At 35.3% G+C, this 19,841-nt stretch overlaps 2 protein-coding genes across 8 annotated transcripts in view; one reads left to right on the forward strand and one right to left on the reverse strand.

Annotated features, from left to right (window-relative positions):
• The window catches only part of CCDC32 (coiled-coil domain containing 32), a 45,664-nt gene that overhangs the window by 9,802 nt on the left and 16,021 nt on the right, over nucleotides 1-19,841 (reverse strand). Inside the window, exon 2 of one of the 2 annotated variants that reach the window (XM_072428247.1) lies at nucleotides 7,144-7,378. The exons of the other annotated variant lie outside the window; for it this stretch is intronic. The gene's annotated coding sequence lies outside the window, so the exon portion shown is untranslated. The remainder of the gene's footprint in view (nucleotides 1-7,143; nucleotides 7,379-19,841) is intronic. 2 annotated transcript variants of the gene reach the window in all.
• On the forward strand, nucleotides 698-18,967 carry PCMT1 (protein-L-isoaspartate (D-aspartate) O-methyltransferase). 6 transcript variants are annotated; one of them, XM_072428243.1, is made up of 10 exons: nucleotides 898-3,672; nucleotides 5,188-5,275; nucleotides 8,830-8,981; nucleotides 12,493-12,597; nucleotides 13,497-13,528; nucleotides 14,194-14,298; nucleotides 15,738-15,858; nucleotides 16,370-16,455; nucleotides 17,528-17,697; nucleotides 18,519-18,967. In XM_072428243.1, exons 3-10 carry the CDS (start codon nucleotides 8,864-8,866, stop codon nucleotides 18,529-18,531), a joined length of 750 nt encoding a protein of 249 aa, XP_072284344.1. In that variant the 5' UTR covers nucleotides 898-3,672; nucleotides 5,188-5,275; nucleotides 8,830-8,863; the 3' UTR covers nucleotides 18,532-18,967. The 6 variants fall into 6 exon arrangements, with proteins under 6 accessions (XP_072284341.1, XP_072284342.1, XP_072284344.1 ...); XM_072428240.1 differs by lacking the exons at nucleotides 898-3,672; nucleotides 5,188-5,275 and adding an exon at nucleotides 698-827; XM_072428241.1 differs by lacking the exons at nucleotides 898-3,672; nucleotides 5,188-5,275 and adding an exon at nucleotides 712-827 and having other exon boundaries at nucleotides 8,786-8,981.

Here is a 19,841-nt window from a genome sequence, read left to right on the forward strand (position 1 = left end):
TGTACAGCTCAGTAAACGTTCAATAGAAAATTCCAACAATGTTTGTTTTATTGGCCTGCCCTTTCTGCAATAAAGAACCTGCCTGTTTGCAATGTTTGAAAGACACAAATTACAGTCAGTCAGGTTCATTATTGCAATGCATTGGCCAGGCAATGTCCCCTCTGCAATAAAACTTATCTGCCTATTCTCAATATTCTTTACAAAATACGCACAGGCATATGTTGGGGGTATCCCCATGTGTGGGAGTACCATCATCCCAGCCTAGCCAATCAAGATTAGAAAAAAAAGATGGGATCTGGTGAGCAAAATGTGAACATGCAGGTTTTTTTTCCAGAAGGGCCATTATCTGCCCCTTTTGATTGCAATGTATTAAAGTAAGGGGTTATTCCCATTGTTAGGTTTAGCTCTGCTTTAATGGATCTCTTGGTATCATAATAAACATTTAAAGTACTAATAGTAAACAACCACTGGCTCATAATGCACGTGTCTGCATATTTACTGTAATAAACGGACTGAAAGTACATTGCAGATCCTACGAGCCAGAGGCTTTAATAACACATCCAGCCATCACAGCACAGCCACTACTCACCTCTTCCTTTGTTCCGTCTATAACACTTCCGCCCTTCTATGGGCGTGTCCAGCCTGCGCTTCCAGCCCACACCATACTGGATTGCAATAGGTCTAATAAAACGTCAGTCATCACAGAATAAGCCAATGAAGCATTTCGAATTGGAAAGGAGCTGGTCTCAATTGTTTGTCATAGTAACTTGCCAAGTGCGTTTGTTGCTTTACATACGGCTGTCGTGAAGACCAATGTGTGCGTTCAGGTGAGTGTAGTGCCAGTGCAAAGGAGAGCTTAGGCCGGAAGTGCGAAGCAAAGAGGTCATACACATATACATTGGGTACATACCTGCCTGGTAATAAAGACATGGAGGGTATTAAATGGCTGTTGTTGGAATTAACACGAAAATGGTGAATTATTAAAACTGGGGAAAATAATGTTAGCTTCAAAGTGGTGTTGTTGTCAATAGCAACCTGTTTTAACCTTCAATGAAATAAGTGCCCTAATGCTGTATGTAATTGGTAATTTTATTTCCCTGTGCCAAGCATGTGGGTGCCACTGACACTGTACCTGTTAAAAAATTGGCATTATGAGTTATAAAGTCATTTTACAACATGCCAGCATTTACAGCTTGAAAGCTCATTGTGCCAAAAAATAAATAAATACAAAATCAGCCCTGCAAAGTGTGCATCTTAGGGTGACAACACCGCTCTGGTTTAGGAAAACATTCTGAGAGTGTTGTCACTATAGTTATGGATGAGCCTAATACTGGCAGAATTTACAATGCAAGTACAAAGAAAAAAACCTCAACAGGGTAATATAATATATAAATAGTGGCTACATGGGTGTACAAGTCTTTTAGCTATGCACACAACCCAATACACTCTGTATGTGTAATAAGGTGGAACTAAACCTAAAAATGGCCGGCATGCTGCAGGGACAGTCTATGTCTCTTCTGTAATAAAACAAACTTACTTTCCTGGTTTCAAACTTTTGATGAAAGATCCTGACATATCTGGGTGCAAGGACTGAATAAAATTCCATGCACATGCGCGAGAGTTATGTCATTTCCTTCTAACCAACCGAATAGCCAAAGATCTCGCACTGAAAAGGAATGGGTGAAAATCCCTGCATCGGTAATGGTGCAAGGCATGGTGAGTTTAGTTCTGTTTAAATTTGCTTTATATTGCCATATGACAGCATGCCAACACTTAACGGCACAACTTTACTTTATATGTCTCAGAATTATAAGTAAACCGTAATGGTAATAATAGCTTATAGTACCAACTCTATAAACACCCATACCTGGCACTGCCCACAGTAAGAGGACCCATCCTAAGGTGACAACAACACTCCAGCTTAGGAAGACACTCAAGAAGTGTCGCTACAGTATAGGTAATTGTGGTTGAGCCTAGCCCTGACGGGATCTCTTTTTAAACAGTAAAGGAGAAAGAAACACCAGCGGTGTAGGATAAGGAAACACTTCAGTGGAATAGGCTACTATTTTATCAGTTTTTATAGATATATTAGTATAGATACATTTTAACAGAAATTCTCAGTGGTCCTGGCAGGCAACAACTCTAACTCTATGCTTATTTTTCATACTCTACTTTTAATAAAATTGTCCAGCATAGAAATGTGGCATCTGTATTAGGCATCTTTGCCAGGGAACAGCAAGCCGCACTACGGGTCACCACATTTGAACATCATATAGAAAAAAAAATGCGTGCATAAAAGGAGATTTAGTTTTAGGTACATTCCATGTGAAAATGATTATAAAGAAAAAATGATGGGGGAACTTGATGGTGATTAGTAGGACTCCCCTAACAGGTCTGTATGAACAATTAAATATTATACTAGTAAGCAGGTTTACATATGGTAACATATAAATAGGAAAGATCTCATACAAACCCTACATCTCAAAAACAAATAGAGAATAAGCTTATATATATCAATTAGTAATTATGATATATGATAGACAACTCAACTGCAGAGTTCAGATGTATAGAACATCCAGGTTCTAACCTGATAATTAGAAAGATCCAGACCTACTAAATACATCCACAGCCGATAAAGAGCTATGTACTACCAAGAAAGACATGAGGACGGTTAAGCACCAATATTTGTTTTGGCTGTCCAAATGATAAAATTATCCCCCCCCCCCACCACCACCACCTTTGTACTGTGCTGGACAGGGTGGGGTTGAAACAGCTGGATCTTATATTTTATATTCAAAATATTTTTTTTCTGTATCTTGTCGCATTGAAAGTGACAATTAGGTGCATTGTACCAATTTATAGCCTCTATGTAAGGGGATGTGTGTGGCATTAGTAAAGGATGTAGTAAAAATCTGTCAGAAATGTGTAGTAGCAAGGAACAGTCTCACCAGTGCATGCAAATGTAAAAAGCTTTGAAGTTCTCTAATATCAACATTGCTTTGTACACTCAAGGAAAGGAAGAAAGACTTCTCTTTAGGTGGGTTTTTTGTAGAAAGCAAATCCAGGAATCTCTGGGCATTTGTAGAGTGAGCCCACAAAAAAAAAGTGGGTTGTCTTGATGCATACATTTTCTGTACTAATAATGCAGAGTGATTGCCTTTGTAGCTTCTTGCAAAAGTATGGAAGGTGTGCAAAGATTACACGTTTTTCTTTGGAAAGAGGTTCTGAGGCTGTTATAAAGTATAACACATACAATATTTACTGTTTACAAGTGATATGTATAGTCATGTGAAAGAGTCAGTATACCTTTCGGAAACTGTTCACTTTTTGATGTACTGCATCCATAAATGCAAAATAAATGTAAATTGATCACACTGAAAGTAAAGAATCTCTCAATGTACCAGTTTTAAAACCCTAAAATGAAAATTAAGTACACAGATAATCTTGCAGTTATAAGAACATCTTTAGGAAGTATGCAGGGGGAACGTGTTTATATAATCCTGATGTTCAGGGTCTGATGTTCTCTTTGCTATTGATGTGTGGTGTCATCACGCTAAGATTTTTAAAAGTGAATGTGTATTTTCTTTTGTTTTATTGATCACTAAATATAACACTTTGCCTTTTTTTACATACTGGTGAAAATGATGTTGACAAAGTGAATCTTATCTTAAGGTGAAGAAAATGCAATACTTTTTTATACTTTTTATTGTTTATTTGCAATTTTTTGGTTGTTTTAAAGAGTAAATACATAAGTAATGTGATGTAAGAAATGTAATGACAGTCCAACACATTTTTTGATGATATTGTAATTATCCTCTGATCCTCACCATATCCTGTATGGGTAAATCTCCTGATTTTAAAGAATATGTAAATCCCTAAAAACAAAAATAAAAAAAAACATTTTTCACCCTGAAAGCATGTTTGGCAAGTACAGAAATATATGTTAATTGTCCTAGAAATGCGGTGTTCTTGTCACTGTATGTGCAATGAAAGGCACAATGTTATCTTCCTTCTGTTAACTACTACTCCCTCTACCCCCATGTGGTAGAGGTGAATAGAGTTAAGTCAAGCCTAGGTTACAGTCATGGCTGCCTTCATTCTTCATTGATACAGTGGAATTAATGAGAGTAGCCACCGAGGGACAGGAAGTGTGTTAGTTACAGAATTTGTAGGTAAATACAAATGGGGTAAATGACTGCCACCTCCTCCAAAGGCTTGTAGGCAACAGTATGTAAAAATTTAGTTTTTGGGTTTAGATACATTTTAACAACATAATCTGATAACTGCCATATTAAGTGAAAATATCAGGATTCTGAGAAGTAATGCACATTTCTTTTTTTAAAGATCTCCAAGAACAGACAAGATGGACTATCATAGGAGAACCTGGGTATTTCAGAAACCCTGGAATGGATTTCCTAAAAATTATTTACTAGTAGCTGACAAATGTAATCAATTCTGGAGTTGATCTATTCCATGTTTTTGGATTACCCAGGTTCTCCCATGATAGTCTATCTTCTCCAGCATTGGATAGCTCTAATCAGGCCCATTGTGTGGAACATGGTAGCATGTTAATGCATGCAGTTTTTTGAACATTGGATAAACCATTTGTGTAAATGCACTTGGGGCCTCTGGACTTTGCTGAATTAGGGATGTATAGCTGCTGGATCCCCTTTGACATGGCTCACTTTTGTCTAGTTGTTTAGCAATACACAGTGAATAAGTGTTTTTACTTGGCTAGTAGTTAAATGGGACAACCATGCTTTGGTCTTGCACACGGGTTCATTAGCAAAACTGTCCTACTCTGAGTATGGGAATTGATTTAAAGAGATACTTTCACCTCGCCCCTGCTTTTCAAAGTTTCAGTGTCTCTGCAAAACCCCCCGTTCCCCTACCCACACACTCACATTGCAGGCAACTTGTTCTTCCTTTTCTGCGGTCACTGATTTGTGTTAGCGGTCCTAGGAGGAGTCAGGTAGTGTCAGTAGGGTGAGACGCAGTGGTATAGAAGGAGTTAGCATGCAAGTGGAGGATGTCATAGTTCTCCTCATGTAGAAGAAATGAACAGGAAGGCTTTGTGTATACATTCTAGATTTTCACCAAAGATGAGCATGACTGTTCATCTCGGGTGACAATTATCTGATGTGTGTACCTACCTCAAGCCCTTTCTCACTCTAACCTTCTCTGCAGCCAAAGTCTAACATTCCTTGTGACTTCAACTTCACTTGCCAACCCCAGGAGCCATCTGATCTGTCCCAGTACAATACAAACTTGCAAGGTTGGTAATAGAATGCAGCAAAAGGCTACATTAAACTGTAGCTTAAACTATAAATCATTCTTAAAAAAAAAATATGCATGCCGCCACTTTTTCACTGTTTTTCACTAGCTTTTAAAATGACCCATAAGAATAAGTTTACCATGTATATTGAAATAGACTTAGAAAAGACACTGCATTTATGCTTACATGAAATTACATTTTCATCCATATAATTATACAAGCTTTTTAACTAATAGATTTTGCCATGTAAAAGCCATTAGCTAGGGTTGTTGGCTCTACTGGGGTTCTGTTTGAAAGGATTTATGTCCAATGTACCAGTGCTTCTCCTCCCTACCTATTTTATAGGGATTGTGCTGGATGCCATTTTCCAGTGGGAGAAAACTGCGGCTCATGGGAGTGTGGACACTAAAACATGAAAGCATAACTGCAGTAAGCATCTTAAACATAAGCAAAACATTTAATGGACCTCTTATAACACGGTTAACATTTAAAACTACCAATTGTAAACAACCCCATGGGTCTTAACGAAAGGCAGTTGTCTACAGATTTACTGTAATATACTTATGACTCCTTTAGGTACTTGAAATCTGTTCAGCTCAAATGCCATTTGTTTCCTCCTTTATTACACTCTAAATAAAGGTCACATAGTATAACTTTGAGCATACTGTGGAAATCATAACAGGAGATCCTACTGAGTGCTAGGGGACCCAAGAGGATGTTCAGAGCTTGTTTATGTGCATATGTCTCTTGAGCCTTTGCTGAACGTCTTGGTGTGAAAGATTACAGAGGACATTGCAGCCATTCTGACTGTGGATTGTACATGATGCTGTTCCCTTGCCTGTCATAAGGTAAACTACTGTCTAACCTTATAATTGTGTCTTCAACATCAGTGAGAACTAGATAAAATTTGTTCATTGTGCTAGTGATATATTATAATAATAAAAAGAACAAAAGAAGGCTGTGGCTTTCTATTGTGTTCAATAGGTATTATGCCTGCACAGTTGTCTTCCATTAGTTTTCCTGTAGAATTATCCATTTTCATTTTGGTTTTCCAATATTGGAAATATAAAGGCCCCAAGTGATCTGAATGCACCTGCGTTATTGCTCTCTGTATCTAGTCTCTAACTCCTACACAATACAAAAGAGCAGCTCAAATATTGCAGCATTTTTTCTGATTGCATACATTTTATAAGGTACCGTGGCACTTTTTTTCTTTTAACATTGATTTTGTTGACTTTTAAATATGTACCATAATAATTTTGTGTGCCATTTCCCATCCATATGGGGCAAATCCCTCCAACTTTTTTGGGTGCCACCATCTTATAGCATCAGTGCCCAGTAGGCTGTGCACCTCTGATGCATGCTTGGGAGAGCTCACCTTCTGCTTGAAGTGTCATTTACCATGGTAACTCCCCAGTCACATGAAAAGGGGCTAAGGGAAATTCTAAAAAGTGCATTGTGCAGCTGCCCAGACCTTTGGATGGCCTGTGCACGGAGAGGGGTGTGGGTTTTTTAAATGACCATGTACTTTATAGTTTATGTCTGTTCAAAATGAAAGAAACATATTTTTTTTACTAATCTCTAACAGTTTAACATTTATCCTGTTAAAAAAATAAACACTGCAAGTACAGAAAAATAACTCCACATCCTATCATGTTCATAAAACATTTTATGTAGTCCACCAATGATTGCTGTGCAGCAGAGATAACACTGCATTTCAGTGCAGTAGGGATACTTTGTGGTCAAGCCAAACTAATTATGAGTTAAAGAAAGTTAGAAGCTCATTCTTTTAGATGTTTGACATAATTTACTTGTACAGCTTGAAAATTAAAAATTTTTGAAAATTCCAGATTTTTTTTTATACTTACCTCCACACACAGGCCAGCCTTCCTCTCGCAGCACCGCAGACATCTGGCACAGTTCCAGGGAGCAGGCAGCAGGGGCGTCTCAATGTGTATTTAGTTTAGCAAGCAAAACCTAAACAGCTGTTTCTGCAGATGTGCGCCATGAATACACTAGTGGCCAAACAGTGTACTGCAGTCCCTGTATTGAGAATGCAATCAGAAATTCATGCCCGGAAACTGAAGGATCCAGATTATCAACCTGTATATAAAAAAACAAGTTTTGCTACAAATTATTATAACACATAATTGATAGACATTTATATTTTTTCTATGATTACTTTGTTATTCCAATCTGCAGCTATACATTTTTGTTAAAACTGAAAAAAAAAATCAAAATGTAGATCTATTTCGATATGGTTCTACGTGTGGATATACAAAATGCCCAAAATATCTAATTTTCTGTTTGTGTTTTTCTCAGGCGTCTGCACTGATTACAAGTTTAATTTATGGCATCGCCTTCAACATTTATCTCGAGTTGTCTTTCAAGGTTTATCAACCACTTAAAGCTGCGTACACACTTCCAATAATTATCTTTGGAAACGAACGTCCAATTGGCTGAAAATCGCTCACAAAAAAGGGACCAGCAACGCGGACGAACGAGCATTGTCATTGCAAATGAACGACCGTTACGGCGGATCTGATTGGCCGATGATTGTTCGCTATCCATCGTGTGTACGGTCGTTCAGTGATCGTGCATGTTTCTGCAATACACTTTCTCCTTTACATGTCACTCCTTGCATCGTTCAAACAATTGTATCTAACGTGTCTACACTATTGGTGGATTATATTTAAACGATCGTATCATTACAGCGAGTACAGAGTTGTGCACAGTACGATCGTTCAAATATAATCTTGCATAACTGTTGGTCGGTCATAATCGTTCGTTCGATAATTATTGGAAGTGTGTACCTAGCTTAAGGGATGCAAACATAGCACAGCACATCCTGTTCAAAAGAGAAAGCTATAGTGACAGGGCCTCTTTCTAACAGTCTATTTATATGGGGGAATTCTATTACGACTTAACTTGTTTTTATTTTACCATGCTGAGTTATATATTATAACCAGCAATTAACTAATAAATGTGTTCCTTTTGCTTACTGAAGCAAAGGGAGCAGTTACCTGATTATGGAAGAGGTTGCCTGATGCGTTTTGTTTCAATTAATAACATTGGTATTTATTTTTGCTGTATTCAGAGGAGAGCAAAACACTGTGCATTTCTGTGCATTTTTTTAGTCCCATCATTGCTCTTTTATTTATCTGTGTGTGTGTGTTTGTGTGTGCAGCATTGAAAGGGTACCCAAAGTTGTATTCTGCCTTGTTTGCTGTTAATCAGGCTCTGTATATGGGATTGTATTTTACTTAAAAAACTTGAGTGATACTTTAAAGTTAATACAGTGCTGATTATACTACGATTTATATATTAGCTTTTACCCTGGGATTTACCAACATTTCCACAGAGATTTGAATGTTTATGCTTATGATTACAGAAAGCAGTTTTAGGGGTTAGTAAAATTATACATGTTTAAAAATAGTAAATAAAAGGCTTATTAATGCACATATTTTTGATAGGACTTTTCAGCTTGTATATCTAAACTTCTCTCTCCAGCCTCAGTAATCTGACACTGCTCATGTGTTCCTTCTGACTGACAGAGCAGGCTGTGGATCATCTCGCTGGTCCTGTGCCATGAGCGGTTTCATACGGCTGGCCACAATAACATTGCCTTTTGGACTTCTGTTTGCAAGAGCCATGGCTTGGACATCAAGTGGAAAAACACACAGTGATCTTATTAACAATCTAAGAAGTAAGTCTATGTTTGTTTGAATAACAAAAGTAGGAGCAATTTGGAAAATAATTGAAGATCTGAATGTGTTCTGTTCTTAGCCAGTAACTGCGGTGCCAAATATAGATCTCCTGAATTTGATGGATGAATTAAAAAAACATGTACCTGAGGATCTCAGTAAATTATTAGTAACTTGTTAAAAATGATATATAATTATATCAACCCACTGATTTTACAAATATGAGCCAGTCAGCCAATAAACTGCTAATGTTATACAGTAACAAAGAAAGCCCATCTGAATTTGCATCCAATAATTTTTAGGCATACTCTAACTGCAATTTAAAAAATAGTGCATGCATGCATACTTGCAAATTTATATATCCCTCAATAGATACCCATCTGCTGCTAGGCAATGTTGTATTCTCAGCAAGCTCCTTGCTACAGCTATGCTCAGTTGTAGACCTTTAACACCTTAATCTTTGTATGTCATTGAGTTTCATTTGCAAAAATGGGCATTGAACACTATTGCACAGTATGGGCCTATTTATGAAAGCTCTCCAAGACTGGAGAAGATAGACTATTATCTGTGATTCAGCAAACCTGAAATGGATCTGGTCCCAGGAAAAAAAAACATTTGCCATCTATTAGCAAATGATTTTTAGGAAATCTATTCCAGGTTTACTGGATCACCCAGGTACACCCACAATAGGGCCTGATTTATTAAAGCTCTCCAAGGCTGGGAAGAATATACTTCCATCAGTGAAGCTGGGTGATCCAGGAAACCTGGAAGAGTTCTGGTCCAGGATTCAAAAATATTGCTAACAAATAGCAAATGACTTGAAGAAATCCATTCCAGGTTTGCTGCATCACCCAACTTCACTGATTAAATTGTATTCTCTCCAGCCTTGGAGAGCTTAAATAAATCAGGCCCAATGTCTATCTTCTTTAGTCTTGGAGAGCTTTAATAAATCAGGCCCTGTGACTCATTCCAGTCCAGCCCAGTGTTTTACTGTCTCCTTGAATATGATGGCTGAATCTTTTAAAATAAATAACAAGTGATAAACACAGAAGAGAGGGAGATTAAGTGTAAAGATAAAACCTGCACTCATTCCGTACCAGTTACTGGTAAAGAATTAAATTAAAAGTGATCTGTTCCTGTACTTTCTGTTAAGGAAATAATATATCACTTCCTTCATATGGTAGCACCAGTTCATTACACTACACTAGTGCTAATAAACCAACTAGGCAAGATTACAAATAGATTCTATTAATTGTATAAAGCATAGGATTCCAGATTTGCAAGTACATAAACAATTTTTAACTTTAACCACCTGGACGTTAAGCCCGACCATGTTCGGGTAAAAACACTTGTGTTTTTAAAAAAAAAGTGTTAAACCCGAACTTTTCTCACCAGGTGGTTAAAAATGTAAACAAACGTTATATTGCAATCCGATTGTCATACATTGTATGACAATCGGATTACAACTGAAAGAAAATACTTACCCTGTCCCCACAGCTCCTCCAGCAGCAATAAAAAATTTGCTATTGCTGCTGGCATCTGCAGTGAGATGTGAAGCACAATGCAGAAATCCTACATTGTGCTTTGCATCTCTCTATAGATGCAAGCAGCAGCAGCAGCGTCTCTGTCTCTGTGAGCAGGCAGGGAAATCCCCCCCTCACATCACTCATCACTCCGGAGGATGAGTCATCTTCCGGGTGATGTGATTGGTGATGTATGGGGGTGTGTCAGGGAGGGAAATTTAAAAGCAGATTACAATGTAATCTGCTTTTAAATAGTTTTTACAGTACAAAAACACCACACAACATGAAATAAAAATAAAAGTACATTTTTAATTTTATATTTTATTTTTAGATTACATTGTTGTCTATTATTTCATTATTTTTTTTTAATTATTATTTATAATTATGTATTATATTATAATTTATGATTATAATATAATAAATATAATTATCATACCTGGGAGTTAATCCTAAGAATTACAAGCCCACAATATAAACAAAAATTTCTATGCAAAAAAAATAGGATAGGATTTTATTAAAAGTACATTTTTTTTTTTACATGATTGTGTGTTTCAAACTTTTTTTATATTCATGATATCTACTAGACCCTTGTTCGGACAGATTTCTGTAACTTACAGGTCTACAATTTAAAAAAAAAAATTCATGAAAAACAGTGTACCGCTTTTGGTACAGAAATCTAGACATCAGTGTAACGCCCAGGTGGTTAATTCTGAAATGTTTTCATTTATAAAAAGAGTTCTTTCATTCTACCAAACATCCCTCTTCCTTATCACGGTAGCATGTGAGGGAAATGTTCTGAAGTTCCTGAATTCTAGATAGATAATACTTTGAAAATTACTGCATACTGTACAAGACTTATCACAGAATTGGGTTCCCTGCAGGATAGGCAGATAACTTCTGCACTCACCAAACAAACAACCAATTGATTAATGGTTAATAGTCCATAAAGAAGAATTGCACATGATTTGAAAGAGTTTTTTGCATTTGGCCTAGGTAGACCTGCTGCTTGGAGTTTGTATTGCACAACTCGCTCTCTCCCTTCTGGGTGTTGCACATATGACATTCAATATTCAGGCAAACTGGACCCTGATTGGTGACTGTGAAGAACTTCTTAGAACAGACCTTGGGACACAGTAGTATTTTCGATGTTCAACACAGCAGAGATCCTACAGTAGTTATGTTTTTCACGTCTCTTCTATACCAAACGCAATTTAAAAAAAAAGGGTTCTAAGATGCTTGGCTTACTAATAAAAGTGGGCTAGGCAGACATGTGCATTACTTTGAATGCAGAAGCCTTATGCTGATAGATTGTTTCTTCTGTATTGAAAGGCAGAATGTTCAATTAGTTGATTGTTTTGACTAACCACATGCAGCAAAGGTACACTAATAAACAGTCGATCATTATATATCACCTATCTTCAAGATTTGTTTTTAAAACATTTGAGCTCAAATGCATTCATCATACTCTGATGCCAGCTTTATAGTCTATTTAATATGAAGTGATTAAACAAAAAAAAATACATCCTGCCCAGGTTTATTTCTCTAACGCCATGCATTCTAAAAACAGCTTTAGATATTCTGTATCTGGTACCTATACTATTAATTCCTTTCTAAAGCCAGCATCCAGAGCTGTGTGGGAGAATCAGAGAGGCTTTTGAGCAGTGTCGAGTATCCTTTGATAATAATTGCTGTTATTATGGAAGAGAAAACAGTTCTATTATCAGCTGCAAAAATTTAGCACCATGCTGGAAGGTCTGAAAGACCAATGTATTACTTAGTATTGGTTGCTCCATCTCTCCTCACTGACCTTTTATCTTTAGAGATGTTTAATTTCATGTCAACTTTAGTAAAAAAAAAAAAAAAATAGGCATTGTAAGAGCTAGGTGCTCTAGATACAGTGTAAATAACTACTATCCTTCTTTTTGTGTGCTGTATTTATTATTGGATTCATTTCTTCTTGTTACATGTGTTTTTTTTTTTTTACTTTTAGAAAATGGAGTAATCCGGTCTCAGCGTGTGTTTGATGCTCTGATGGAAACAGACCGAGCACATTATATCCAAAATTTCCCATATATGGACTCTCCACAGAGTATAGGTAGTACACCTTAATACTAGACACTGTGTCTTTTATCAATGATAATGTGTTTGTTTTAAAGTGTTATTGAAAATAACAGTTTCACATACTTATCCAATAGTTCATACTGCAAAATATCAGGACTGGTAAACAAATTTGTAAGCTAAATTTTTAACATAGTCACAAAGAAATGGTTTTCCATAAAATTTGTCTGGTCAAAAACAAACATTTTCATTTTGTTTGATACTAATAAAGATATTGTTTCTATGTATATGTGTATATATATATATATATATATATATATATATATATATATATATATATATATATATAATATGAATTTAAGAAAATGAGAGCTTTATAGTATAAACAGTTATAACAGAAATATCTCTATTAGGCATAGGTTTAATCTCTATTTTTTTAGAGCCTGGCAGGGTTAGGCAATCAGTCAAAGAGACTCTATCACTTGGGAGTTTTTTATGTTCCCTGCTCAACTCTGACAATGTTTGGTGGATGGAACCACGGAGTGCAGCAGGGATGCCAAATGTAGAAGATCTGTCTGAAAGATTCTCTTTTCAAGCCCACATAGTTTAGCACTAATGCACTACTACAATGAATGGCATCATGCTGTGGTAGGCATTGCTGCAATGTGTGGTAATACATTCAAGGGGGCCATTGTCAAGTGAAGGCATTCTTTATTGTTTTGAGATGTATATCTTACTACCATATGTATGCATTCATGAACGCTAAATTTTACATTTCACATCAGTCAATATTAGGAATATAAATATATTTTAGAAGTTGCTATTTTAATTTTTGAGTCCACTTTTGCACCTTTACTTATTTTTTTTAAATATTTGTTCCAGAATAAATGTTTAAATTAATGGATTTTAACTGTGACCATCTTTTCTTGCCCACAGGATACAGGGCGACAATTAGTGCACCTCATATGGTGAGTGTTCAATGTATTTTTATATTTTTACCTTGAGTGATTAAAATAAGTAGTTTAATACAGTATAATCAGGATTTGTTTCACACATAAATTTTAAATTAAAACCAGTATTTCTGTAAGTTAGAGTGGATCAAAGATCATGTGCTAGTGTGTATGTACAGTGTGTGTGTGTGTATATATGTATGTATGTATGTGTGTATATATATATATATATATATATATATATATATATATATATATAGCATTAGTAATTAGCCAGGGGTTTAGGAACTGATAGAGCTTTTTTTTCTTTATGTGAAGAATTTAAACTATTTGTGAATAATAACTTATACTGTCATGAACACCCAATTGTAAATAAATATTCCCCAGTAAGACCCTAGGTCTCCTCGAGCAAAGAGCTGTTGAAGTGAAACCAATGTTTTTTTTTACTGTCTGTATGGGTAACATTCTTCTCACTGGCCAGCATGGTAAGAGGCGTTCAGTCCATCACCATGCTATAAAGGCCAAGTAAGTAGTAGTTTTATCTGTTTTTACATATTTAATTCAATGGTAAATAAAAAAAAAGGATGAATACTTTATAAATATACAGAGTTTAGCAACTATAAAATATTTTAGCTAGACATAAAATCATATTCTTTCTCTGGTGGTATTCCTGTGTTTTCCAGCACGCACATGCCCTGGAGGTATTGGAAGATAAATTGATCGATGGAGCTAAGGCACTGGACGTCGGCTCTGGAAGTGGATATCTCACTGCCTGCTTTGCTAGAATGGTTAGCAAGACTTTTTATATATAATATTAAAAAAAATTACATCTATAGGTGAGCGATTGTTTAACAAATTGATAATTTAGTCTGTGAAAATGCACACCTTATGTGGGTATTGGTCTAATATTTGTTGGGAGACTGCAGAGACGAGAACAAATTCAAAATCAGGTACAGGTATCTTTCTTTGGAATGGATAGTGTCTTATTTACATTCAAATTCAGTTTAACCCCCCCTAGCGTTCTAATTCCGTCCTAATTTCCATGCATAAAGCGTTACATTTTTTTTGCATGGAAATTTATTTTACATTGTAGGCTTTCATTTTACTGAAAGATGAGAAACATGATAAATTTCATAAAATATGGGAACCTTGGATTACACATTATTTACCATCTGATTTTGGTCAATAATAACTATTTAAATCAAAACTATGAATGATAAGTAAAAAAGAAACTTTTCTTAATCTCATCACAGCCGAACACCTTCCATTCCCATTACCCTTACTTCCCACCTTTCTATGTATTGTCTGAGTCTTCTCTTTTTTTTCTCTTTTAATTTTTTTTTTTGTGTAAATAAAATATAATTTAAAATAATATTCAAAATACAACCGACTGATGGACTTCCACTATAATTTATCCTCTTTTAACAATGGGACAATATCTAAATATCAATTAAAGACTTTCTTTTTTTTACAAAATTGATTGGCTGGGACAGAAGCCCCGGCAGCCTTTCCAATTCACAGCTTAGCATTCTTCAATAAGAATCCTGCCAGATTGCATTTTATAATTGTGGAAGTATGGTTCTGCTCTAATGTTAAATGTTTGGATAGGAGTAAGTGATTTTGAAGTGTAGAGGATTAGATTGAAATTAGTTTTAAATGGAAATACAGCTGTATTTTGGATTCTATTTTATTATTAAAATATTTAATGTAAGGATATTATTCACACCACTTGCATCATAAAAGGCAAAGCTAAGTGTAAAAGCTGGAACATTGGGCCTGATTTATTAAAGCTCTCCAAAGCTGGAGAGGATACACTTTCATCAGTGAACCTGGGTAATGGAGCAAACCTGGAGTTAATTTTTTTTAAAGTAATTTGCTATTTGTTAGCAAATATTGTCAGTTCTGGACATATTCTAGGTCTGTCTATTCCAGGTTTGCTGGATCACTTGGGTTCACTGATGATTAAAGTGTATCTTCTCCATTCTTGGAGAGCTTTAATAAATCAGGCTCATTGTCAGATCATCAATCTGTATTTTTATTGTCCCAACCCTCATGTTTTTTTTACTTCTACCGATACAGTAATAAATGCCTAAAATGGCAGCGTGAGACACACATTGGCATGGAAAGTTTTCAGTGCTGAAATTTCTCAATCCAGTTGAATAATAAAAACAATCCAGTTTTCAGGATGACGGCTCATTAAAAAATGTTCTTTTTTATTTTTTCATAGGTAGGTCCCACAGGAAAAGTTATTGGCATTGAACATATTGATCAACTTGTTCATGATTCAACTGAGAATGTCAAAAAGGACGATCCAACATTACTGAGCTCTGGGCGTATTAAGTTTGTTGGTGAGTTTTTATGACAGTACTACTAGTATCTTTTGAAAGACAGGATTTTTAAAAATAAGTTTTCAGGTAACCTGAAAGGTACTGACTTTAGCATCTATACATTACTATTATTAAGCCTTGATGAATGGGAGAGGTGGGCTTTTTGGCCCCTGATATGTGTTGGCTTTGTTTGTTACTCTAAATTGTGGGCTCTTTCACATCATTTCATATCTGTTTGGAGATGATTATAGCAGACAAGCCTTCCTGTTTACCAATCAGTTTGAGGAAATTATCAAAGTAATAAATAATAGTTTCATTATATATATCATTACAGTTTATATTACTGCCTTGGGGAGGATTGTTTAACAAAAAAAGAGTTTGGATGTAACATATCCAATATTTTGCTCTAGGGCAACATCAGCAATTTTCATTGTAAAGAAGGTGGTTTGGGGTTCTGGACATAGGCTCTAGTGTAATTGGTGTAATATTTTAAACCTAAAAGCTATGTGACATTTATTTTGTATCCTTCTAGTGGGTGATGGTAGATTTGGCTATCCTGAGGGAGGCCCATTTGATGCAATTCATGTAGGTGCAGCAGCTGCTAAGATACCACAGGCAGTAAGTATATATTTTTTGTTTTGTTACCCTGATTTGGCTATATTAGGGAATGCTCCTATTGGTTGCTGGTTTCTTTCCAATAGAAATGCCCCCCATTTTTTAAACTAAAAAATAGCTAGTGGTTGTTAGAAAGTGCTTTGTCAGACTATTAGTGTCTTGATTAGTACAAAGGCACAATGTGCTCAGCAGCATATAGAAGATGATGGCAAGCTGGCTTCATAAAGATGGTGGATGTCTGCAATCATAAAAAAAAATTAATGATTTTTTTTATTTAGTATATAGTATGTGACATTTATTATTCATCATGTATTCCAATATGAAAAGTCATGGCATCAATCCCACTACATAACAACTATGGAGAAATAATCAGAGAAGCATGAGATGAAGGGCTGGTCAAAGTGGACGGGTTTGCCTATTGGTTTCATGGAAGAATTGAGTGGTCAGATATCCAGTCAGCGACACTTGGTATCAGCCGGAACATATCTCATTATGGCAATAGTGAATTTTGTGAAATCCCTTGGTGTCAGATTACTCATTGGTATGCAGTGATTTATAGTGATAGAAGTGTTAGTAGTAAGTAGTGTACCTGGTGTATTACCAGACACTGTTTTTGAGTTATCGGAAAATTCCACCAAATATGCAGAATAGTTGCCCTGGATGAGGCATCCAAGAAAGCAACAGGGTAAATGCACCAGATGAGTGGAACAAGATACCATCAAAGAAAATCCAAAGCACTGGTTACAATTCCTGCATGCATACCAGTGAGACATTGTCAGTGGCATTGTTGCAGTTTAATTCTGGTCCAGCCATTGTCTGTGTTGTTTAGGACTTATAGAACACTGTGTTTACACTGAAGTTTTTTTGCTTTATACTTGAAGAAAACACACAACCTAAAATGCTATACTTCAAGCCAAGGGTAGTAATAGTACATTTGTAAAAAAAAAAATATGTTTAGAGATGTATGTCCTGGTTAATGTAAAAGAAAAGAAGAATGTTGCTACACTTGCCTAGCATTATGAATCTAATCTAATATATTTTTAGTTGCAGTTCATTGTTGTTTTATGTTTGGCAGCTACTGAATGAGTTGAAGCCAGGAGGAAGACTGGTCTTACCTGTGGGTCCAGAAGGTGGAAGTCAGTACTTAGAGCAGTATGATAAGGATAGCGATGGGAACATCACAAAAGTTCGCTTAATGGGTGTGATGTATGTTCCTCTTACAGACAAAAAGAGACAATGGCCACTGTAAGAGAATTTATATAAAACTTTCTTTAAACATACAATGCAGTAATATTTAGCAGAGATCATTGTCATCATTCTGACATATCTCAACTGGAAAAAGCTAAAATTTGGTTGTCATTGTACCTACATATCATTGCTCCCTGCATATGTATTATATGTATATTATATTTAGTTTATGTAAAATATTTTAAAAGAAATCTGATGCTTGCATTATTTCTGAAGAAAACTCTTCATTGTCTCCAAGTTGAGAATTAAACGTTTACTTTGTTTATTTCACCGAGTTTTTATTTATTCTTATAGAACACATTTTCAAACCACTACCGTATGTTCTGTCAGTGTTAAGTGTTGTACTGATTCAAAGACCATGCATTAGGAGAAATACTTTTGCTCAAAGTCATATTCCTACCTTTGATTACTTCAGGGCAGATTCATTTAATTAAATATTATAATTAATGCTAAATAAAAATGATGAGCTTTCTAAGCATAAAACTTATATATATAATTTTAGTGCTTTTTAACAATAAGTATTCACCCTTTAGACAGTTGGGTTGTGTTCAGCGCTGTTCCTAAATGTTTAGACTTCTTCTTTTATATTCCTTTGTATGAATTGCTTGTGCTTGCATTGGTCTGTTCCCTTAAACATATTGTTAGGCTGATTAGTGTTTCATGACAGGGATAATAGATTACTTTTTTGAGCAGAACATGGGTTTGGTTCTTTAGAAACACGCAATATGTCGACACAAGATTAATACAGGAAAAGAACAATCAATTTAATAAAATGTTAAAAAAATTGTGACAAACATATTTATTTCCTTCTTCTGTAGGAATGAACTTTGAAAATTTCTTGGTGACCATCAGGATAACAAGTTGATGAAAAGAGTAGTTTTCTCATGTGATTTTAAGATGATACAAAGATTGTGCAGGACTACACATCTATAAATTTGTCTATTCGGGGGATATAATCCAAAACACTGAAAAGTGTAAGAATTACACATAAGAATTCAGCTTTAAATGTATGACAATAAACATAGATTTAATTCTATTTTATTTTCTGAAAAAACTACCATGCCAAGGATTGTTGCATTGAGTATGTTGTGTACAATTATGTGTATTTAATTTACTACTGACTTTAGTAAATATACTTCAGCATTTTTAGGGGCAATGTCAACACGCTTTTGTTTAATAACTGCTTCTTTTCTATACAAGTCTACGCAAATTCAAATGCAGCTTGAAGAAAATCTAATGCACCTACAATAAATTCTGAATGATCTCAGAGGCATCTCAAACTGTTTTTTTTTAAAGTACACTGCACTTGTTCATCAAAACCAGTCAACACAAGCTTTTTAAAACCTTAATAGTTGGCATGGCATTAAGAAATCTTTAATTTTTAGATTAAAAATTTCTAACTTTCTCTTAGTTCATTTTTTTTTTCAAAATTAGTGCTGCAGCAGTTAATTGTGTACATTTCATCAATAGAAAAGCAGCAATTTCATGTTTGATTGGGAGCTCTTGACAAATGAATTTAATTAGTTTAGCTTGACTGATAACAATATGGTTTGTGACCTCAGAGGGAGTTTTGGGAATAATAAAGGGCTACAAAATGAACAGCGTAAACGAACATCATTTGGGGTAAATAAACAGTGGTAAGTTCATGGGGTTCCAAAGCAGATATGTAGCATTATTAGTGTCATAAATTCACAAAGGTTGGGAAATCCTAAGCCAGCTTGTGTATAAAGATTTATTAAAATACCCCTTCTTATGTTTTCTCTCTACTTTCTCTGTCACTGTATTATTTTTACAGTAAACTGGATGAAAGGTAAGACAGATACACTTTAGTCCTGTACTATGCTGCAATTATTATGATTGCATTTTGCAAATTAGGACTCCAGAGGGCCTACATGTCTCTGGTAAATGCAATAATAAAAAGCTTTCTTACTCTGTTACCTTTATTAAAGATTTATTAGCACTTACAGCACCCCCAATCTGTGGAACAATTAACATTTTTTTCAAGTTAATTAATTTTGTAATCTGTTACATTTAAGAAATATAACCTAACCACCTGAGAGTTACACTGAGGTCTAGATTTCTGTACCAAAAGTGATCCATTGTTTTTCATGAAATTTTTTTTTTTAAATTGTAGACCTGTA

Source organism: Pyxicephalus adspersus, chromosome 12 (genome assembly GCF_032062135.1).
Source record: "Pyxicephalus adspersus chromosome 12, UCB_Pads_2.0, whole genome shotgun sequence".
NCBI classification, from domain to species: Eukaryota; Metazoa; Chordata; class Amphibia; order Anura; family Pyxicephalidae; genus Pyxicephalus; species Pyxicephalus adspersus.